At 41.5% G+C, this 24,252-nt stretch overlaps 2 protein-coding genes across 6 annotated transcripts in view; both read left to right on the top strand.

Annotated features, from left to right (window-relative positions):
• Positions 1 to 1,941: 1,941 nt before the first annotated feature.
• LOC121599998 (tetratricopeptide repeat protein 39B-like) lies at positions 1,942 to 12,660 on the top strand. 5 transcript variants are annotated; one of them, XM_041928183.1, is made up of 10 exons: positions 1,942 to 2,120; positions 3,952 to 4,239; positions 9,311 to 9,342; positions 9,940 to 10,047; positions 10,127 to 10,468; positions 10,558 to 10,723; positions 10,789 to 11,117; positions 11,182 to 11,688; positions 11,770 to 11,910; positions 11,973 to 12,660. In XM_041928183.1, the coding sequence occupies exons 2-10, from the start codon at positions 4,159 to 4,161 to the stop codon at positions 12,082 to 12,084; spliced, it is 1,818 nt and encodes a 605-aa protein (XP_041784117.1). In that variant the 5' UTR covers positions 1,942 to 2,120; positions 3,952 to 4,158; the 3' UTR covers positions 12,085 to 12,660. The 5 variants fall into 5 exon arrangements, with proteins under 5 accessions (XP_041784117.1, XP_041784118.1, XP_041784119.1 ...); XM_041928184.1 differs by lacking the exon at positions 1,942 to 2,120 and adding an exon at positions 2,127 to 2,193; XM_041928185.1 differs by lacking the exon at positions 1,942 to 2,120 and adding an exon at positions 2,166 to 2,254.
• A 993-nt stretch (positions 12,661 to 13,653) lies between these two features.
• The window catches only part of LOC121598692, a 22,476-nt gene continuing 11,877 nt past the window's right edge, over positions 13,654 to 24,252 (top strand). The window contains 15 exon segments of the mRNA XM_041925905.1: positions 13,654 to 13,913; positions 14,531 to 15,511; positions 15,514 to 15,682; positions 15,754 to 15,940; positions 16,009 to 19,138; positions 19,141 to 19,169; positions 19,249 to 19,366; positions 19,369 to 19,434; positions 19,515 to 19,789; positions 19,860 to 20,015; positions 20,110 to 20,780; positions 20,844 to 21,178; positions 21,254 to 21,356; positions 23,668 to 23,753; positions 23,795 to 24,130. Of these exon segments, the coding sequence (XP_041781839.1) occupies positions 14,782 to 15,511; positions 15,514 to 15,682; positions 15,754 to 15,940; positions 16,009 to 19,138; positions 19,141 to 19,169; positions 19,249 to 19,366; positions 19,369 to 19,434; positions 19,515 to 19,789; positions 19,860 to 20,015; positions 20,110 to 20,780; positions 20,844 to 21,178; positions 21,254 to 21,356; positions 23,668 to 23,753; positions 23,795 to 24,130 (6,391 nt within the window). The 5' untranslated portion in view covers positions 13,654 to 13,913; positions 14,531 to 14,781.

Below are 24,252 nucleotides of genomic sequence, written 5' to 3'. Positions count from 1 at the left end.
ATTGCGCATATATTTATCTGTCAAACGGGTCGGTTTGATATATTTATCTGTCAAAAAAATTATATATCTCGGACATATAATCTTGAAAATTTATGCGCAATCTTGGCGCAATCTGAAATTGTATGGAAATGACGTTTATAGCTCAGGGTTGGCTACGGGAAATGACATATATTTTGATAAAACGAATATATGCGCAATCTGAGATTGCGCATCGTGTATTAATACGGTAAGAGGTACCGTGTATCTCGGTGACCGCCTGTATATGTAATTTGCGCCACATATAGCAGAGCGTTAACAAGCTTTCTATTGACCAGAGTGACCAGATTGTTTTGTAAATCATCGGTAGGAATATGCATTTTTTTTAAACTTTTAGCGCGTGGCCACGGAGATGAAAAAATGTTGAATTTTTTTTCAACTTTGTCAAAACTGCTTGTCAACTGCAAAAAAGAGATTTTTCGTGGCCGCACCAAAAACATACACAAGAATGACAAAAAGCTCCAACATCTGAATATCATCGATGTTTTGTTTAAGAAGCACGAAATAGGTACATAAATCAATTAGAATCATGCATTGTAGCATTATTCTCATAGCAATGGGTCACAACTGCGCCAAATAGCTGTTTGTTTACGCATTTTCGCGAACGTCAAATTTTGTCACTTTTTGTCAACTTTTGTCAACTTTATTTCCTGGCTGCTCCAGGTTACAAAATTTTGACAAAAGCTCAAAAAAGTCACAAAAGCTCAAGTTTTGAAAAATTTGTCAACATTTTGTCACTCTCATGGCCTTTTGATCCAAACCTAATTTCGGTGTTCTTTCTTTCTATACCTCTTTGGTTGGCAAAAAAATGACATAACATCTAAAGAATACCCTATCAGGTTAGGTCTGGTCACTTTGGAAGTTACGCCCCAATTGACATTTTCGAGCACGAATAACCGGGAGATCGAGCAAATTCCCTTAAACTGGAGCCTTAAACTTCCCTTAAACTGCACCAGTTTAAGGGAATTTAGAAAAATACCTTTAAAATGAACTGAGATGCGGCTTTTTCGTGTTTTTCTTCTAGATTCGCTCGAAAATGATGTTTTCTATAGTTTTAGTTGGTCATATAGCCATTTTATACTTAAATAATATCGATTTTTTATAAAATAACGTCACATAAAATTTGCTCTTGTTTTTCATAAAAAAATCAAATCTACGAATGCAAAATGAACTCGACGGCATCGTCCATTGATAGAAGAAAGTCTAATTTACGAACTCACCAAATCTTAGCGCTTTCAACACACTTGATCACACACAAATCCAAAGTGGGTATAGGGACTAGGTGGGCTTATAGGTTTGGCAGGAAGGCCATATTGGACGAACGAATGACAGGAGGGGATTCGATTGTGATACGTAGTTTTTCACCCACACTACGACACATCAACCAAACCAGCCATTGAAATTCACACGCATACATCAACAAATGATCGAATCCCCTCCTGTCATTTCGTTTTCATTTTTACAGCACAGAACGGCTGTCAAATTGTTCGGGATAAGCCCACCTGTATAATAAACCCACTTTGCACAAATCCACAATTTCAGGCGTATCGAATACAAATCGAGCAAATATGGAAAAACATTTTCGAGCAAATGCCACTTGGGGCAGCCGCAATTGATTTGTCAAATGTTTTGCCTCGCTGCTGTGTTTTGTCTGCGTGTAGCCGCAAGCTCATTTTACAGGGGTTTTCAGAGGTTCTTATAATTTTGAGATTCTTTCTGGACACTTTTTAACGGGAAATGAACTTTATGCGACAGGAATTGTACTCTACGGCATCTATTTTGGGCAGGCATATCGGAAATTCCTATTGAATTCCAAATGAGCCTGTCAAAAAGGGTACCTTAGATAATAATTCCCGACAAATAAAGATCACTTCCTCTAAGCAAGACTCGATAAAGTGTCACAAAATTATGAGAACCGCTGAAAACCCCTATAATACTTTTCTTCCACAAACGCAAAAGGAGATGAAAACAGAAAAATATAGCAAGTGCAACCGGACGGATGTGTTCGTACGTTCGTCGTGTTTGTTCTATACCGTGAAGCGGCATTTAAAACGATACTCCAACAAAAGTGTCCACCGTGAAATGTAATGAAAGTTGCGTAAAAAGAGAGCTTGATGTAGGAACATTTTCTACTTAGAGAGCAACACAAAAACAAAGGTGTGCAAAAGATGTGAATGCAGGATATCGGCAGGGATACTATTTTCGCTGGGTGTGCTCTGTACGTGCGTGTTATTTAAATATTTACTTCACTGTGAATGCATGACCAGCCAAGGTTGCTGGGATTATTTTCAACTCATATTGCGGCAAATTGTGGCAAGAGTGTAATGGGACAGTGGGTAGGAAGGTGAAAAGTGTTTTTGTTTTTTTTGCTTCTGTTGTGGAAATCCCGAACAAATACGTCAGGAAAATTCGATACCCAAAGCATGCGTTGTAGTGCAAGGTCAGGATGGAAAAATGCGAGGAAAATAGATGATATTTACATCGCGCTTTATGCTAGTGACCAATTTTTCGTTTTTCTTCTGCTTATTGTTATGTTGGTTTCTTGCGGTGAATCTCTATTCAGTTACATTACGGTAAAGAGACTTAAGGAGTATATTGTGCCGCCTAACATATCAAAATGTCATTAGCCTTTCATTGGGCCTCTATACGTTTCGTTCAGGAAGCATCAGGCATTATCGATTTTGAACCCGATGGAAGTATTTGTTTAATGCTACTAGAACCAATTTGTATGCGCAATGTTTTTCAAACTAATGTTAAACAGGATCATGTTTTTAAATACATATTCGCAAAAATAAATGTCACTGCACTAGTTGTTGCAATAAAGAAAAAAAACTTTGTATAAACCATTGCGTGTGCTCCGCAGGGTGACGAAACGGGGGTTTTCCGCTTTGGATTCTTATCAGCTTTGCATGGCAAAACGTTATGCTGGTGGACAATTTCCTGCCTATTTGATAACTTTACTATCTTTAACGACACGTGCATCCTATTTGGTTTGGTCACTAAAATCGGAAGATCAAAAACAAATGTCTAATTAAAAGCGTTAGCCGGCTGTAGCCGTAACTGGGTTTGCTATCGTGCTTGACTGCAATTGATAAGAATTTTGGAAGCATTCACAATCAAATGACATTTTACAGAAGAATGACCAATTGTGCAATATGCAATCGAAGGTAAAAACCCCGAAAGTACTGTGCAGAGATAAAGAAAAACTATAACAAATGTCCGGTTGAGTCAGATACCCGATTTTTTCATTTATTTGTTTTTGCTTTCCGACAATCAAGCTTTTTTATTATTATTTTGCTTTTATATGATTTCTTATCTTGAACTCCAAATAGGCCGCGCTTAACAGGGTGTGAACAGTTGTTATCGTTCCAAAATATGAAACATAACACGATACGGCAAAAGCGGCAAAGGTTTGCTGGTATGAAAAGCAATATCATCTGCCTTAAAGTTACCTGAAAAGCTAAATTTAAAATAGACACTTTTAGGTGGAAAAAATGGTTACATGGTTTTAATTTTTGGAAATGTTTTGTTTACTTACTCTTGAATACACGCACTTTTTAATGGGAATGATTCTAATATTTTACATTACTCTAAATATTCAAATAAAATCAGACGCAAATATTAACAAATAATCTTCGTGTTTCGTGTCAAATATGATCAAATAACGGAGTTGTGCTTAAAAAACTTGCTGGCGGGGCTATCTTTCCTTACTTACTCTCGCAACTTTATGATCATAATGAAATCAAGTGCGTGGCTCGAAGGTATCGAACTTTTTGCTGGTCAGCAAAAAACATTACCTGGCCATAAAATACCCACAATGAAATGAAAATAGCAAACTCAAAAATTGTGCAAACACTGCATATAACTCCGCAATGGCGGATCAGTGCGTTATTAAAACAAACCTCTCTGTCCTAGTTTCAGTGCAGGAAGCAGCAACAGCCTGTGCAGGCGGTAAATGAATTACACCGTGGATAACATTTTAAAGTTTGTGAGTGGAAACGTGTAGCACAGCACGATCGTGGAAATAAAGCGTTTCACTAAAGCCTGTTCTAGAGGTGTAATAAAAAGTGCGAGCAGTGTGATTGTTTACTAGTGTCAAAACCAACGCGTTCTTCTGCTGCTATGGCTACTGCAACGGCAGCCACGTCCGCTTCGTCTAGCAATCAGCAACAGCATCTGCAAACTTACGATGATGATGACGAGGTAAGCATTTTTAACACTGCTTAAGAATCAGTACTTTGTTTCACGCTTCTTCTTTTAGAATTCAACTAAATGTCGTAGCTTATGATTTCATTGCATTGAGGTAGGAAATACATTTTATATAAGGGTATACAGTTTTCTATACGGAAATGCGACCCAGTTGTTGCATTAAACGTATTATATCGATCATTATGAGTGATCGTATGTCTTTCCTGCCACTGTTCTCATCTTATGAAATCAAATGTTCCATTGAACATTCTACGTTCGTTTCGTTTAGGTGGAAAATGCATAAAAGTGCGTTCGTTATGTTCTAATTCATAACTATGGTATGTTAAAAGTGTCCGGTCACGTTCGAGGTACCTTCGGGCACGTAGTAACAAGGCAATATGGATTGTAGTAGCTACATACATACTATATAGCTACCTACCCGCTTATAGCTACCTACATACTATATTCCGATGACACAGTCTGCCTAGCCTCGTAAACCTATGTTTCCGTTCCGTTTGTATCCCCCTTTACCGTTCTCTGGAACAGCAGGTCGCAGCAAATGAATTCAGAACGAGCCACTTGGCCACATTTTTGGACGATTGATTTTCTGCCTGTACGTACGGCTGGTTCTTCTTCCCTTTGTTATCCAGCTCACGTGAGACATTTGGGGGACGCGACCAGTCACGAGTATCCGAAACCTTACGAATTCTCTTGTACTGGTCATTGCTTTGTTCGCTGTTAGGCAATCGCCAGCAATAATCTTACATTTCATAGTGTATTGAAGTATACAATTTAAATTTCTAGCAACTAATAAAATTACCACAAAAAAATTTAAAAAAAAACTATATTGTTCAGTATAGTAGCAGTATAACATGATCTTTAATTGATTTTAGAATTAAAATTAGAAATTCTTTAATTTAGAAATTCGTATGATTAAATCTAAAGTCCGTTGTAATACTATGAAGCTATGGCTTTGTGCAGGCGTTGCCTTATGCTAGAATCTAGATAAAAAAAGAAAACCGGACCGCTCCCATACATATATTGGATACAATAATTATCTCATATTCGAATAATAATGTGCAGAGAAGGATTGCTCTATACGAAATTTTACTCGTGTTTGAGGTAAGACGTGTAAATTGGATTTACGGCATTGCAAAACAAACGCATACAAAGAATCTTGTTTCAAAACAGGACGCAAAGTAATAAACAGATCCCCAACATATACCTTGTTCTAAAATCATAGCAGTAGTATGTGTTGTTGGGGCTGCCATTAAATACGTCATTCATTTTAAGGTGTATCTATCCATAGCATATGAGGTTTGAAAGGCAACATTACTCGGAGTGTCTCATTGCATGGAAACTTTCTATCCCACCCGGAACTGCCTCTTTTTTTCATCTGAGATAGCTCTTTTGTTTGCTTACCTTTATGGCTAAAATGACCAGGCGAACGCGAGTGACAGGTGAAATGGTTAGCTTTGCACGGGTGGTGTACAATGTACGTACTTCGCGAATCGGTATGTGCTATTTTGATTACAGCTTACCTCCGAGGGAAGGGAAGCTCGTTTGTTTTATTGAAAAGCAAAAAAAAAAAAAAAAGATCAAAACTATGTGGTTAGTCGTTCAGATTGTTTTATGATTGATGTATAAGCAAAAAGGTTTTTGCGTACGACAATGTTGTTTTTTGTTATGAGGCAAATTCTTAGATATTATTTGGAGTTATTTGTTTCTTATATTACATTTATAATATCGCAGTAATCATTTAAGCCAGGAGTCGGGAAAATTGGCAAGTCCAAGGCCCACAGGCACATACAGCATACGAGATTATTTTATCCATACAATTAAATAATTAGTCGATTATGAAGAGCACAGTTTTTTTGTGCATTTCCTTTTTTCAACCTCCAAATTGAGTTGTACAAATCAATCTTCTTTTTTTGCTTTGACACAATAACCCTTGCCGATCCAAGGCCTGCCTGAACCACTAGTGGGGATTAGTTTTCAGTGCCTCTTTTGGTTTATCGATAACATCACAGTCAGTCCTACCTACGTATGGGTACGGTCCATTCGTGATTTGAACCCATGACAGGCATGTTGTTAAGTCATGCGAGTTGACGACAGTACCACCAGACCGCCCTGTACAAATCGATAGCAAATCGTGACTTTTGAGATCGATTAGAGCAGATGCAGTATCATCCTTTTCTTCTTATTTGGTGCATGTTACTGAGTTGTAATTGACTTAGTGTTAACTTTGCGACATGGTTTTTTTCAAAATCAGCATTTTTTTGTGACATGGAGAATGCTGATTTTTTTCTTAACAAAAGTTTGCATACGATAGCATGTGGTATATTCTCTACGAAATTACTTTGCTAGAGTCAGTGCAACAAAATGTCTCTGTCAATTACATTCAAAAATCTGACTGAAACAAAATCCATATCAGCGTCACGTACTCAATTGTGATAATCAGAGGTGATACTCAGAACGGTTGGTGTGACTAATATATGCTCATCCCATGTTTGCGACCAACGCTTGGTCATTCACTATGTCACGACTTTTTTTTGCTGTGATCAGTTTTGCAAAATGTCACTGACATAGTCATGACAAATTCCGGCTGAAACAAAATCATCTCAGTGTCACGAGCTCTACTGTAATGATCAGAGGCGAGCCTCAAACAGTTGGTGCGACCATCGCATGCTTGGTGACATTGTGTGCAACCAACTCGTGTTCAATCACTTGGTCGCGACATTTTCAGTCGGTGATCATCGCGATGGTTATGGGAGATATGCGGTGCGTGCGAGTGGTTCCAAGAAACAAAATGAGCATGTTTTCTCGCTCTGTTTGACCCGACCGATTATCAAAACAGATAGAGAAAGAAAGCATGCTCATTTTGTTGCTAGAGCCCACGCGCAAAGTATATTCCAAGAATGTCGCGATTATCGCCGACAATAATGTCGTGACCAAGTGAGTGACCAAAAGTTGAGTGCTAAACAAAATGTCACCAAGCACGTGATTGATTCTCCAACTGTTTGAGTATGGTCACTGATCATCTCAGTTGTGTACGTGATCTGATTTGAGCTTCGTTTCAGTGATGAGTGTTGATGACTGAAATAGTGGCATTTGGCAGAACTGTTCACAGCCAGAAAAAAAACATGATTATGCTTGCGTCGGCATTAAGCTAAGCTTTTCAGTCGGAGTATCGCGTTGGACTCAAGTATTCACATGTCGTGTTCAGCATGTCATGGCGCACTTTTATTGACTATCAGCAATGAGCTTCAAGCTACCTCGGGTATGTTCATTGTTTTCGTTGGTGAAAATCTCGTGTCACTCATGATATTTTGCAGCACTGCTAAGAATACAGCATGAAGTAGTGATTAGAGGATAAGTCAAAAAAATTTAATCATGTTTTTTTAATCTTTCCCTGTTTATTCCAAAGTTTACCGATTCATGTAGCTAATAAAGCATTTTCTTAAAATATTATCCCTTCTTCGCTAAATTATTTCGACTCAATAGATTTCCACATCCTTTTAAGGCATATCCTTCGATGTACCTAACATGTTGTAGTAGTATCGATGTAGTGCTAGTACTACATAAAAATAGTATTCAAACTATTTGTATTGTAATACGTGCCCTTCGATAAATATTAACATCATTTTCAGTTTACAGTTTACATCATAGAGGCTCATAGTGAGATTTTTTTTTCTTACAGGGTTTCGAATCATATAAGGGAATAGTTCAATCACTTACGGGAATGTTGCAAATCGGTAGGGGAATGTTGCAAGCAAGCTGTGGATGTTTGCAATCACTTAGGGGAGTTTTGCAATCGATTAGGGGAATGTTGCAATCGTACTGTGGAGCTGTCATCAGACTGTGGGTGCCGATGTAAAAAGCAACGAATTGGTACCGATGATGTTTTTTTATAAAACATCGTTTGGAGTTGTTTTCGTGTGGGATTCTGCTGTACATATGATAAACTAAATAAATCCTGCTGCAGAGCCATAATTAAACATGATAAGTTAGTAAGATTGACGAAAATATTTTAAGGTATTTACAGCGGTACCCACAGTCTGATGACAGCTCCACAGTACGCTTGCAACATTCCCCTAATCGATTGCAAAACTCCCCTAAGTGATTGCAAACATCCACAGCTTGCATGCAATATTCCCCTACCGATTTGCAACATTCCCCTAAGTGATTGAACTATTCCCTTATATGATTCGAAACCCTGTATTTTTGATTGTTTGCAGCGTTGCATGAGCTATTGCAAATGATAACAGCAATTATCGTGGCAGTAGTTGTAAGCTTTCATGAAATTTTTACATTATATCAGTGATCGGGACAACGGGTGTATTGTTTCGTTATGCGTGGGGCGCGAAAGTGCAACACGATGCAGCTTGCAAATCGGTAACCTTCGACCGGTCCAGGTAATTTAACCTCCCCTACCCAGCGTGGGGAAGCGGCTGCACTTGAACTTGCCTAGCACCTAGCCCACGATTGGAGCCACAATTAAGCCGGTGTGATTATTGGCTGGTGTAGCCGGGAACGGTGTAGTTAGATGAGAAGTTTAGCTTAGCTATAGGCGAAACTGTTGACAGGTTTGTCTTACCGGTCATTTAGCTGCCTCATCATACCCTCGACATTAAACCTGTTAAAGCCACCATAGAAAATGATACCAGTATCCGGAAGAGGATTGATTTTTTTGCTTTTTACATACACCTTTTATCATTTGCGCAACCTTTAGCTGATTGTACGTTGATCTGATTATTCTATCAAAGCTAAACATTAGTTTAGTTTATGAATAAATAAGACAAAATAAATCTACCAAAGGCGCGTCGTATTGGGTGCGACAACCGTAGACGGTTTTGATGTCCTGGCCACTAATGGGGTTTGGGTATCAATAATTGGATTGATTTACCAATGACAGTAAAGTCAGCGCTGTGCAGCTCGATCAATACGTTATTTGACTGTCTTTGATAATCAATCTTTCATTTGACCTAATTCCAAATATTTGAATGATAGATACGTTAACTATATATTTATTTATTTAAATAAAATGTTTATAATCATTTCTACTTTTTCCTCTGCCTCGTTACAGTTCCAGGATGCATGTGATGCTGAAACTGCCTCGTAAGTAAAATCAAGTGCTGCTCAACGCACACACGCTACGGGCGTACGATCTGTTTGTAAAATCTATTAGACCATCTCGCCGTTCGTTATGCTCATGAGTATACTAATTGCTTGTTTGCACTTCAACCAGTTGAGAAGCGACACAATCGACCTTTTTGCGATAGATAACCACAATCGGCGAAGCTGCGATTAAAGGCCAGCAACAGCTTGGTTGTTGGTCGTTTGTCGTCAGGGAAATCAGTTATTTATTTGTTAGCTGTGCTTCATTTACCAAGCAAATCGTAAACTAAATTTAATGGTTTCCTTGGAATCAGAGCGAAATGTGTCTCTTCTCAATTTGTTTTCTATCAATCGCTTATCAGCTAATCGTGCACCAATGATAGGATTGATGTTCTTTGTTTTGTACATAAATTGAAAAAAATCCTCTTTGCTTAAGCGGATAGGCTCGTATTGAAAATAACTAAGTTGTAATTATCATATCAGTGAGTTTATTGGGAAGATCGATAGCTGTGTACGGAAAACAAATGTCTCTTTTAATGTTACATTTTTGTAAACAAAGCGTAATACGTGTAATGTATTTTCTTTTCTTTTTTGCAGTGGATCTTGCGCTCTAGATTTAGATACAGCGCTAGCAGAGGCAAAGATAGCAGTCGATCTATTTTTTAACAATAAGTTCAACGAAGCAGAAGCCCTTATGAAACCACTGTAAGTGAAGCACCATTCTATGGAGTTGATGATTCTATTTATTACAGAAAGAGTGATAATATTAAATTACATTTTATAGGGCGACATCAAGCATGTACCATTCCGTTGGACACAGTGTGTTCACCTATCTGGAAGCTATGCTTACGTTCGAGCAGCAACACATAGCAGCCGCGTCGGAGGCGCTTAAACAGTGTCTAAACGTTTGCAATCGTTATCGAAAAAAGAGCACACTTACGGAGACGATAGGCAAAACCTTTAAGAAAGTGAATTATGATCAGTATACTGATTTGGAAGCACACGCAGAGCTTTGCTCCGCCGAGGCTTTACTGCTGAAAGCGATGCTGACGTTTATAGAGGATGAGACTCTAACCAGCTTGATTAAGGGCGGAATGAAGATTCGCAATTGCTTTGCGATGTACAAGTAAGTTCGCAACAACCAGTGAGTACTGGGATAGTCTGGATAATAAATTAACGTGTAACTGTTGCTGTTTGCTGTTTGCATTGTTTTAGGGAATGCAATAACATTCTTACACATCGCCAATGGGAATCGGAAAGTTCGAAGCTACACTTCGAGAGCGGCGTGCGAATGGGCTTGGGCACGTTTAATCTCATGATATCTTTGCTACCGGCGCGGATTATAAAACTGTTGGAGTTTATTGGCTTTTCCGGCAATAAGGTATGTATGGAAGTTGTTCGCGCAATCGTGTGATCTTATATTAATAATAAGTATGTTCGTTGCAGCAATCGGGAATGCAAGACCTAATTACCGGTTCACAAAGCGAAGGCATTCGACAGGTGTTGTGTGTGATGACATTACTCGGGTACAATCTGATTGTGTGTTATGTGCTGAGCCATAAGGAAGGCGATTTACGCTTTTGCGACGAACTGCTGGTAAAACAGCTGAATCAGTATCCGGACGGCGTTTGGTTCCTGTTCTTCAAAGGTCGTCTGGAGTTCATGAAGGGCAATCTCGACGATGCGCTTAAATGGTATAAGAAATCTTGGAAGTCACAAAACGTGTGGCCACAGTTTCATCATCTGTGCTTTTGGGAACTGCTTTGGGTTAATTGGTAAGAAATGCACGTACCACGTTGTTTTAAAACGATATTACTAACACATATTTTGGATTTGCAGTTTAAGGCTCAATTGGCGTGAGTCGTTACTGTTCGCGACGTACCTTGTCGAGAACAGCAAATGGTCGCGCACGATCTACACATATCAGAAGGCATCAATCATGTGTATGCTGAAGACGGAGGAATTACATTCGAGCGAGATTCGGACAATCGCCACACTGATGAAAGAAGTGCCAAAGTACAAGCAACGGATAGCGGGCAAATCATTGCCGATGGAGAAGTTTGCCTGTAAAAAGACTGAACGGTTCTTCGCTCAGCAGTCGTTCCTGTACGTACCCGCGTTGGAGTTGATGTTTGTGTGGAATCTGTTCAAGATACTGGGCAAACATTTCCATTTAGCGGACGGCGTCTATCGAATAGTGGAGGAGAATCTCAATCATTACGGCGAACGTGTCAACTCAAAGTCAAACCCGGCGTTTGGCATTTATGCGGCGGATAATAAAGCGTTGCTGTTGCTTTTGAAAGGCGCCTGTTTGCGGCAGATGAACAGTCCGCTGCAAGCCACACGGTACGGTTTACATTTGATAGAACTCCGTAAAATATGCAAAAAGATACCAAAAACGTGATAATATGGTTCCTTTCGTTCTAGGTGCCTTGAGGAGGTGATTGCCCTGTACAAAGATATTAAAGAAGACCATTACCTGGTACCTTATGCAATTGTAGAACTGGCATTGATCTACATCGATCAAGGAAACAAAGATCAAGCCATACTAGCTCTAGAGGATGCTAAGTAAGCTAAGTCAGCACAATGGTGCACGCTTTGGTCAAAACTAATGTTGTTTTTGTTTGCAGGAAAAATTACAGTGGATATTCACTAGAGTCACGGTTGCACTTCCGGATACACACGGCCCTGATGGAGCTAAAGGGGAAAAGCTACGAAAACATTCCTTCTGGGGCAGAATGAAGGAACAGCACCTGACGCCTTCACCATGACACTATTCTACGATGAAATAAAACACGAAACAGAAAGTGAACCAAACAACGATTATTCGAAGTGAGACCAAACCAAATGTGTCATTTTTTTAAAGTTCATCCAAAGTAATTTCTGCATGAATAGGAGCTTATGGGCATAGTACTAATTCTACGTCATACGGAATCGATTCCTAGTCATGATATCGCAGAGCGACCATCTAAGCTCAAGCATTTACGATACGAGCTCTTAATATTTGTTTTAGCATTACAACTGTTTATATTTGTTGCTCACTTTCCAATTTAAATCGATATTATAAATTCGGGTAATTCAAAACCATAAATCCTTATACCAAACAGTATAGGTAGTTTTGACGGCATAGGTATTATTTTAATTGATGAACTATGTACGTGTAGCAGATTGTAGATACATCTTATAGCCTATAGTTTCGCTAGTCAAGGATTAAACACTAGCAATGTAGGAGATTAAAAAACTTAGATTTAAAGTTTTTATGTGCAGGGTTGGTTGATAGGAAAAAATAAAATCTTATATCATTCAGAAGATAAAAACATAACTCATGGGTCGTACTGTATTTTATTTGTATATATGAAAAATAAATAAAGTATCTAACGTTATGGAAACTATAATTTCAATTGGTGTAATCGAATATATGTCGTGCAGTTACCAAGTTAAACGTGTTCGTTATCCGTACGTTGTCTTATTGGCATCAAGTTGTATTTCGAGTTTGCTCTTAACATAACAGGATATTCATACATTTGGCAACCGGCATAATGGACAATAACGGCGCGACCACCAAAATGTATTCAATATTATACTAAAGCTTTAATGCGCACGCATGCGTCATACCACCATCGTTCCAGTGAGGATAAACATCCTTCCTACTGATGCAAGAATGGAAATGCACGTTTCTCCAATAATACATTGGAATGTAATTTTAATAATACTATTTTTCATGTAGTAATGTGTTATGCACGGTTTTGTAAACGTTTTGTAATAGTTTTCGATTATCTGTAAAACTTGTAATTTAGATTTTACAATCATTTCAAAGAATGTATGGGATGGTCGTTTTATGGTTTGGTACAATTTGTTATACCATCCGAGCTTGTAGATTCAGTGCAAATTGAATATTACGACGAATTATCGGTTACAATTTCTTCGGTGGAAAACTGCAAACGATTGCAATACTCTATTTAAATTTCCCCACCAGAGAACGCTTGTGAGAATTCTCAGGCACCGTTTGACACCGCTATGATACAAAAGGGGAGGCTCGGAAAATTGAAAACCTGGTAGGGGAGGGTAATGGTGTTCTGTCATTGTGTGTCCTGAGAAGAAAAGCTATCGGCAGTGAAAATGTCCTGTATGCGAGTGATTCGTGATGTGGGATGTGTTTTCTAGTTAGTTTGGCGTCGGGAAGGTTTCCTGCCGTGTTTCATTCGATCATCATCATCTCCAGTTCAACGAATACCAACGGGGGTCGCGCTGTTTTCCGACATTTAAGCGAAGAAAACTTCCGACGGAAAATTTGCAATACTGCAGGTCACCAAAGAGCATCGCTTGCTAGCAGTGGAAAAGAGTGAATCAGTTATATTCTAATGTCAGTCTCAGGCAATTACGGGTGCAGAATAGTAAATGAACATGCACACATTAAAATTGGAGCTGCAGTAGCTATAGTGAGACAGGTACACTTCGGCCGATAAGAAAATCAACATTTTTTGTGTTTCTTTGTACCAGCTAACGAAATAATCGTTAAGCTTGCATTCCTATTCTGCGCGCACGCAGCACGTAGCAGACCCAACAAATTGGTGAGTTTTTAGTGGTACAATTAATAGAAACGACATTAAATAAGCTCCATTTTCTTGGTGGCGCACCGTGCAATAAGATAGACATGGTTGAAAATTCATTTGCCGTGGGCGCGTTTGAGACATCCGGAAGTGTTTGACACTTAGCGAAAAATCGATAATTTTTTCAATCATCCCATCATCGGCAAGCAATGTCAAGATAGTTGTTGGGGAGGGCACGACGGAGCTTCACCGGGTGTGAATGGTGAAAGGGAGGCTTGCATTGGTCGCGTCTGTGTTTGTGTGAAGTGCGAAAAATTATAGTACAGTACCGGTTGCGTTGGCGGGCAATAAGTGTATGGGATAGGAAATTTTATGGCAACCACGCGAAACGGACGACCGCGTGGTAAAGTGTAAACAAATGGCACGTGGATTTTTTGTTATTTATCTAAGAATGCTTTGCATTTTTTTCTAGTTTAGTATGATTTGGGACGTTAGTGTATGATACGAAAGCAGTGCATTAAAATAAACGCAGGGGCATTCTACGTATATTTATAGATGCTTGTACAACCTAGGAATCTAGCATTTTCATATCTTCATAATCTTCATGTTTTCATATTTTTACTTTCTTTCCTTCGAAGTTTTGTAATCGAGCGAGGCAAGAACATGGAAGCAGCAGTATTGTAAGAAACAGTAATTTCAAACCACGGCAACCCATTATCATATGTCATCCGTAGCGAATCTCATCGCCGTGTCTCCACATTTCCCAAAAGACCAGCTGCTACTTCAACAGTATTACAACGAGAACGAGAAGCAATCGTCGTAGACAAACGTACCCCTTTTTTCACACCACTCTTCGTAACTGTGTGCCGAGCATACAACCCACTCAGCCATGGGAAAGGAACTTATGAACAGTAGCAACTTCTGTCAGCAGCTTGGCGCAACTTTGGTTCGTAATTTCAAGCTGAAAATCAGAGACTCGCGAAAAACGATAGCGGAAGTATTCCTGCCCCTCTACACACTGGGTACTCTGATTGTACTGAAAATTCTCATACCGAATCCAAATTTTCCCGCTATCACGGAGCCGCGCGGTGCAGCAACACTGTTCGAACATTTTCAGCACCATAAAGCCCATACCATTGCCGTGCTACCGCAGCCAAACTCGTCTACTACGATTCCCTTTCTGAGTGAGGTGAACGAACTATGGATGTCGAATCGACGGCACCAACCAGGCATACATCCTATCAAGTGGATGGTGTATGAATCGCCGGAAGAATTGCTAGCAGCCTACTGGCGCGACCCGAGCAAGATGCCCTTGGCGCTGATATTCCACACGGATGACCCGTTGTTCGGTCCGCTGAGGTACGAAATACGCACGAATCCATCGTTTTTTGTGACACCCTCAACGACGGAGCTGTACTCCTCTCTGGTAACGTGCAGACAATCGGATAGCTACTGGTCGGCGGTAATACCGATCGAAACCGGTGATTCCTGCCCGGTGAACCAGTACTACTATTCGGGCTTTATTGCGCTACAAACTCTGCTCGATTACACCAAGATCCGGATCGTGACGCAAAATGAAGAACTGCAGATACCTCATATTACGCTAGAGATGTTTCCAAGGAAGCCTACACTGGCAATTGGATGGTCGCATTTAGGCTGGTCATTCCGATCTACATGGTGATGGCTTTGTCGCAATTCATTACATATCTGCTGATCCTGATCGTCGGCGAGAAGGAGAACCACATAAAGGAAGGATTAAAGATTATGGGGCTGCGAGATTCCGTCTTTTGGTAAGTTAGTTCATGCTTTGCTTAGTTGCGCCGTTTTTTTAAATACTGTATCGTTGCTTCGTTGCTTTCAGGTGCGGTTGGTTCATCATTTACGCGGTCTTTGTAACATTTCTGAGCTTTGTATCCGTAATTCTCGTGTTTTCATTGGGAGTTTTTCAGCATACCAACTACCTGCCCGTGTTTATCCTTATTCTGTTATACAGCTTTTCGGTTATTCTGATTGGCTTTATGATAACACCGTTCTTTGACAATTCGCGGGTAAGTGGGCAAGATGCTAAACTGTACTATGCTGCTGTATACTAACTGTGGAATCTATTCTTTTCCAGACCGCTGGCATACTTGGCAATTTTGCGGTGAATATTATGTCGCTGTTGTATTTTTTGCAAGTTTTCATCGACGATACGCATACCTCGGCAGCATTATGGACAGTGTCACTTATTTCTCCAACGGGATTTGCACTAGCAATGGATAAAATACTCGTGCTCGACATATCTGGACAGGGTGTAACGCTGCACAACCTCTGGACTGGACCCGGCATCCCAATCGGTGGTTCCATCCTGATGCTCGTTGTGGATATTTTGTTGTACGCTGCACTGGCGTTCTATTTCGACTGTGTGATTCCATCGGATCATGGTACGAAGCAGAGGCCTTGCTTCTGCTTTAACCGGAACTACTGGTGCAAGAAAAAAGTGCCAAAAGTACCGCTGTTAAATGGCGAGTCGGCCAATTCGTTCAACAATGCGCTCGAGGATCAGGCACGCGATGTGGAACCAGTGTCTCGGGAGATGCGCGGAAAGGAAGCAATCCGCATAGTGGATCTGTACAAGACGTTTCACTCATGTCGTAAACCGGCAGTGAATGCCGTCAACGGTATTAACCTTACAATCTACGAAGGACAGATAACGGCTATACTCGGCCATAACGGGGCAGGCAAGAGTACGCTGTTTAATATTCTTACTGGACTGACGTCACCCACTTCCGGTACAATATACATCTTCGGGTATGATGTGCGCGATCCCAATGATATGACCATGATCCGGCGCATGACGGGAGTGTGCCCGCAGCACGACATACTGTTCGAAACGCTTACGCCCAAAGAACACTTGTACTTCTTCGCGGCCGTCCGTGGTATTCCGCCATCACTGGTTGACAGTGAAGTGAAAAAAACGCTGCGTGATATCGACTTGTTCGATACGGCAGAGACGAGAGTGAAGCATCTGAGCGGTGGTCAGAAACGGAAGCTTTCCGTCGGCATAGCCATCATTGGTGATCCTAAAATTATCATTCTAGACGAACCTACGGCCGGTGTCGATCCGTACTCGCGGCGGCACATGTGGTCGATTCTGCAAAATCGCAAGCACGGAAAGGTGATCCTTCTGACGACGCACTTTATGGATGAAGCAGACATTCTGGCAGAGCGAAAGGCCGTTGTCTCCCGCGGGCGACTGCGTTGCTGCGGTTCGTCCCTCTTTCTGAAGAACAAGTTCGGCATCGGTTATCATTTGACGCTGGTATTGGATACCAATGCCTGTGAAACGTCCATCACGAAGCTGGTTAACGATCACGTTCCGCAAGCAGAGAAAGCCCGTAGACACGGGCGAGAACTGAGCTATATCCTGCCACACGACGCGGTGAACTCTTTCGTATCTCTGTTCGATGATATCGAAAAGGAGATTAAAACTAAACGAATGATGCTTGGCATTTGCTCGTACGGGGTGTCAATGACAACGCTGGAAGAGGTGTTTCTACACCTAGAAACGCAGCGAGAAGGTGAACAGAAGGCCGGTACCACTGGAGAAGGCGAAGACGAGGAAGGAGAAGGTGAGGAGGACGAAGAAGATGGACAAGCGGCGGGATACCCGGTGTCGGAAAATTTGAGCCGCAAAGTGATGAAAACTCGCGGTCTCCCCAGAAGTTTGTCGCTGCAGGAACGCAGTAACAGCTATCAGTCGTTAAAGAATGACACCAAAACCCTACTCGACGAACAAAACACCGATAATAAAGCGTCCCTGCAAGATAATCGTATGCAGTTTGACACGATCATTCCCATCAACGGGCTTGGATCGGACGGGGTTAGTCAGGGAACGGCTGGGTCCGGAACGCACCCGGTGTCGATGGGTGGGGGTGGCGTTGGCTGTGGGCAAAACTCCACCGTTAATTCTCCACAAGTTCAACGAATTCACCGTAAGAAACATCATCGTTCCTCGCGAAATGGAGTTAGCAAAAGTACCAAGAGCGTCTATGAGGACCAGACGCAAACGCATGGCTCAGCTTCGGCAGTGAAGCTCAATAGTCAAAATCGAACTAACTGGATGGATCTGGACGACATTCCACTTTACCCATCGAGATGGAGTACAATCGGGGCTTTACTAAAGTTACGACTGACGATTCTTTTTCGTGATATTCAGCGGTTGTATCTGCTGATAATACTTCCGTTGGCATTCACTGCCTTGGGACTGTACTTGAACTCGATACAAGTGTTGTCTCCGATCATGCGTTCCATTTTGCTAGATAATACTACCTACGGGAGCAACATCACCAAGATCGCCGTACACGATAATACAAATCCTGCGGTATGGTCTCATGCAGCCTATCTTTATCACCATCACCATCAGCCCAAGCAGCAGAAGCGTGAATCACAGAAGCATTATGATCCGATACCACCGTTTCTGCATCAGAAGCACCACCAGCAGCAACAACAGTCGAAGGAAGCGGCTCATTTGTATCGTCGCTTCCTGTCGGAATTGCACCGATCGGCTAATGTGACGGAGGATTTCAGTGGAAACTTTTCCTCGCTACTGGACATTGCCCCTCATATGGCCGCATTCAATGTGAATGTTATATCCTGGTCTAATGTATCCATCACCACTCTATACAACGATACCACTCAGCATAGCTTACCGATCATCCTGAATCTAATCAGCAACACGCTTTTGCGCGTGTATGCCGAACTTTCGCCGGCAACTATTAACTCTCAGCATCTGCTGTATCAGCGTGCCGGTGGTGGTCGGAAAGGCCCAGCACCAACGTCTAATGCGCAGTCAGCGTTTGACTACCAAGACGACGCCGCGGATGGCGAAACTCTGGATGATATTGCATTTCAACCCTTACCTTCGAGCACAAGTTTTAGCACGACCTCATCAACATCTGGTTCCGCGGCTCCAGATCGTGCTTCTACCGATTCCATATTGCGAATTGAGTTGTGGTCCCATCCGTTCCAGCAAACAGCTCAACCGCAGGAGTTCAATATAGGCACGTTTTCGTCCGCCCTTTTTGTGGGCATGATCTTTGTACTGATTCCCGTCTCACTAGCCGTTGACATGGTGTACGATCGTGAGATGAAAGCCAAAAATCAACTGCGCGTGAATGGGCTTTCCTCGTCCTTGTACCTTTCGGCGTACTTTATCGTGCTTTCTGGTCTGATGCTAGTTATTTGTGCCGCATTGCTTGGACTAGTGTTATATTCGATATTCCTTCATTCCGACAGGTGAGCTACGGTGGCTTTGTAATAGCATACGCTTGTGATGGTAAATGGTGTACTATATCTGCTTCACCCTTTTTTCCAGCCACCAGCCCTTATTACTCTGGGAATGTTGGTGTTTCTTTACTCACCGGCTGGTATTTTGTGTTCAACGTGTTTCTCCTACTTTTTTGATCGTACTGATTCAGCCCAATCGATTCTACCAACATACTAACGTTTGTAGGATTGATTCCGTTCATATTGGTTGTGTTCCTGGATATGTTGGGTATTGGTAAGTTTGTTATGCCGAAACAAATGTATAACTGTAACCATTTCTGATTTTTATATTTGAACATGTTATTCCTTATTCAGAGGTGAAGGCAGCGATTGCACTACATTATGTTTTTTCCTTGATCAACCCAATGTACATACCGTACGCAACGGTATACTTTGTCGATCGGGTATATATTGCTTGTCGGCTAAGTTCCGCATGTGCAGAGCTTTCAATGGCCCACTACATGACTGAGGAGGTGATTGTGATGGCATGCGGGTGCCTTTTGCACATTCCTATTTGGGCGTTCTGTTTGCGGGTATCTGATGTGATGAAAAGTGGCGGTCGTATGCGGGACCTATTTCATCGTTCAGCGGTAAGCTTTCGCACAGACGTGATATATACTTAAACCAACAAAAAAATCTAACCTCGTTTTGATTGCACAGAGCGAAGAGGACGTTATGACTGAAGAGCAATGCACTGGGGAGTATGAAGATGAAGACGTTCGCAATGAGCGAAGTCGCGTGTTTCGGCTTACATCGAACCCACAGCAATCGCAACAGGAGGAAGGTCCGTTGGCTCAGCCTGTAGTGTTGGTAAAGGTAAGCAAATGGTGGTTCTTCCATTTTAGGAGAACGTGTAATAAATTTTCGACAATTTTCTGACTTTTTTATTTTTTTATATTAATCGCTGCAGAGCCTTCGTAAAGAGTTCTCACAGGAATCTTTGTGTGGCAACTGTTGCTGCTGTGCGGATGATGAGCTACCAAAGAAAAAGGTTTCCGTGCGAAGTCTTTCAATCGGAGTGGACGCAGGGGAGGTACTGGGTTTGCTCGGACACAATGGTGCCGGCAAAACGACCACCATGAAGATCATGACAGGTGAAACGGCTCCAACGCGTGGCACGGTGCGTGTTGCTGGTCACAGTATCACTATCAATCAAGACGACGCATTCAAGACATTGGGCTATTGTCCTCAGCACGACGCTCTGTGGAAGAACGTTACTGTTCGTGAACATCTAGAATTGTATGCCCGCATTCGAGGCGTGCGTGGCAAAGATTTGAATAGATTGATATCGACGTATCTCACGGGATTGCACATAAACGAGCATGCTAATAAGCAAACCCAACACTGTTCCGGCGGTACTAGGCGTAAACTTAGCTATGCTATGGCAATGGTCGGTGCTCCAAAAGTAGTTCTACTAGATGAACCGTCAACTGGGATGGATCCGAAGTCGAAAAGATTCCTGTGGGACACTATCCTTGCAAGTTTCCACGGAAAACGTTGCGCGATGCTGACAACACATTCGATGGAAGAAGCTGACGCTCTATGTTCGCGCGTAGGAATCATGGTCAAAGGAGAGCTAAGGTAGGTTTGAAATGCGACCTACTGTGAGGCGAGGTATGCATGACGCTTTGTTTATATTTCCAGATGTCTCGGGTCGACGCAACACCTGAAAAATCTATACGGAGCTGGTTACACGCTTGAGATTAAGTTGAAGCACATAGAAAATGTGTACAGTGAGACACCAATCGAAAGCCAACCGAGCAGCAGCCAGGAGCAGCTGCAACTCGACCAAAGTACGGACCACATTGCACCGGTTATCAGCAACTGCATTGACAATCGTTCGATGGCGTTGCGCAACTTTGTAACAGATCTATTTCCGAGTGCCACCTTGGAAGAGAGTTTCGCCGATCGGCTAGTATACTCGGTACCGCAACAAGCCGTCAGTTCCTTAGCTGAATGTTTTTCGAGGCTCGAAAAAGGTAGGGAGTGTTGTTTTGTAAGCGAAAATTGTTATACCTACACAACGTTCCTATTATAATTGTTTCTATTTGCAGCCAAGACCGAGCTAGACATAGAGGAATATTCATTCAGCCAAACAACACTAGAGCAAGTGTTCTTAAAGTTTGCCCACTACGACGAGGAAACGTCCAGTGTGCAGTAAGATCATACCGATCACGATCCTAGATCATCAGCGAGAAAATTATCCTTTTGAATTGTCCTTCAGAAGCATCATTTGGTAAAACCCCTACTCTATGGTGTTGCGCGTGTGTTAATATCACCCTTAAAACCGTCACTTTGCAAATAATGATTGGAAGTGGCTGCCTGTGTGCATGTATAGGACGCCTGGTAAGCTGAAACAGTTGTCTAGGAAAGTCGCAGCAATTGAGCATGCAAAATAAAACAAGTGTAGTTAATTAAAAACATAACCTAGGGCGCGGAAAACATGCATATAGTGCATTGCGAAGAAGTAAGAGAGTTCGGTTAAAGTAAAACCATTTGTGCAATAGTTTCGTGAGACAGAAGGGGTATCTGAAGCAACTAGACTATACACAAAATGATTGTAATGTAATGACAAAAAAATCGAAAAAGCAGACTGGTGATGCAGGTCAGATAAGGATGGTGAACACGAAAGTAAAACTCATTAACATAAGCATTAAAATACACTCACACAAATTAGACAGCAAAAAGAGAAAAGAGGGGAAAAAGGTTAGTAAAATATAACAATAAGTTGAAACCAAACCACTTCACAGTAAACGAAAACGGTGCTGTTTTTGTGAAGCAGCTGATGCGTCTTCTCTGTATGCAAGTTTTTGCTGAGGAATCTTTTAGATTTAAATTGAATTTAAAACAAACCTAGTCAAAACCCTTAAAGAACAAGCAAGCGAAAACGCAAACATGCTATAGCGGGCAAGTGAATTAAACAATAAGTTAAGTAAGCTGATGTGTAAGTGTAAGGCAGGAAACGAAAAACAATCTGATACAGATGTCAAAAACACTGCAAACCATGATACTGGTAAAATAATGCATGAAACGATGTGCAATGGAATTTTAGTGCGAGCTAAAAAAGAGAACCCAAAACCAATACGGTGATTGCATTGGATGCGCATAATCATAACACGAAGGTTGATGCAGATGGAATTCATCTTTGCGGAAGTTATCACATGTAGGATGCAAAATCTGGACAAAGGAAACAGAAACACATTTGACAAAGAAATTTGACTTGAAAACTGTGATTAAAGTCGAAATTGTGGAAATATTGGTTTGGCAGGACAAAAAAGACACGGAAAAATAGAAATAATAATAATAATAATAAAATAATGATAAATGGTTAATAACTAAAATTACACTCATAACTTCCTTGTCGCCAACGAGGAATGCAGAGTGTTGATTGAGCGAACAGTAAACATGAAAGGAACCGATGCGCCAACTGCTAGTGCACTGTGAACAGTACCAGAGTTGTGCTGAAGCAAACCATGAAATAAAACCAGCTAATGTTGCATCTCACCGATGCCAAACCATTATCGAAACATGAAACATGTCGAGTGAGATGTGCAGATCGATAAAAGGCATAAGCGTCACCGAAGTAAATGAAAGCTTTTCTTGAAATGTAATGAGAGTGAAGATAGGTTTAGAGAGACGTAAAGCACTTTCAAATAAATCTTCAGCAGTGAAGCTACTTGAAATAAAACCGCTACCGTTTGAATGAATTTCAGATGACGTAGGAGCCGGCAGTTACATCGCCGTGAGAACAAAGTTCCCTGTTTTCTCACCAGTACGATGGGATCTCCCATCATTGGAAGAAAGAGATGAGGATGTGTGTGAATGTCTATACTATTAAATTAAAATGGTTGGGAACTGTTAAAGCAATGTTGGAAGCACTTGTTGCTCAGCTGCTTGCAGTCCTATTCAATGCCGTTCAAAGTCATCATCGGGAGCAAACCAACGCATCGTTGGACAAGCGATGCACCAAAACCTGATTATTTCTATGAAGGAAGAAAAGAAACATTCTTAGTACTTTCAAACAAAACAATGTCTGCCCTGTCGACGGAACTGCATTAGCAGAACGTGTATAGGTTGCACGCAAAGTACCTTCCCTTGTTCTCTTTGCAAGCAACACTCCTTGTAACATTACCGAATTCTTTACATGCTTTGTCAGTTGCAAAATGCAATGTGCTAAAAAAGTGAATGTAATTTTTTTTCTAAAATGTAAATTTAAAACATTTGCTTTTTCATAAGCTTCTTTTCTTTTGACCCCATAATAAAAACCTGTACAGCAAGTAAATTTTGTATTTCCCAAGGTTCGTAACCTTTGCAACGATCAAACCGATAATCAAGCTTCACTACTTGACGTATGGGCAGTACGAAGTCAGTCGTGCGTCGGAGAAGATCGTAGCATGATTCGTGAAACGGTGCCGTGGCAATTGGCTGGTATATTTGCGATACTGTTACTGCACAATGTTTGCTACAGTTTCGCACAGGATGAGCTACAAATCAAAGACTTCAATGATAACGAATGTGGAAAACGTTTGGCCCAGCGCGAAGGGCTAGTGAAGGGTGGATATTCCACGCGCCCGGTGACTGGCCGTGGCATGTAGCGCTCTATCAGCGGGGCATCAATAGCGATGGTTTCGAGTATGCGTGTGGTGGCAGTATTGTGCATCGGTATCTGGTGCTAACAGCGGCACACTGCGTCACGTTTGCGGCAAGCCGACGGAAAATTTCAACTGAAAATTTGCAGCTAAAGATGGGCCGGTTCAATCTGTCGAACGATGCGGAGGAACATGCGGAAGAGTTCAGCGTGATCGAAACGATAGTGCACGTGGGCTTTCGGCCGACCACGTTCGAGAATGACATCGCCATCTGCGGGTGGAAATTCCCATCATTTTCAATGATTACATTCAACCGGTGTGTCTTTGGAAGCGGGACGATGGGTTCGTCTTGCCGAGTGTCCACGACCAATCGGGCACGGTAGTTGGATGGGGACTTTCGGAAGAGAATCGGCTAGGCGCGGTCCTGAACGAGGCACTCATGCGGTAGTCGATTCGCTGACGTG

The sequence above is a fragment of the Anopheles merus genome, chromosome 3L, assembly GCF_017562075.2.
Source record: "Anopheles merus strain MAF chromosome 3L, AmerM5.1, whole genome shotgun sequence".
Lineage (NCBI taxonomy): Eukaryota > Metazoa > Arthropoda > Insecta > Diptera > Culicidae > Anopheles > Anopheles merus.
This window is presented reverse-complemented; position numbering and strand designations above follow the sequence as displayed.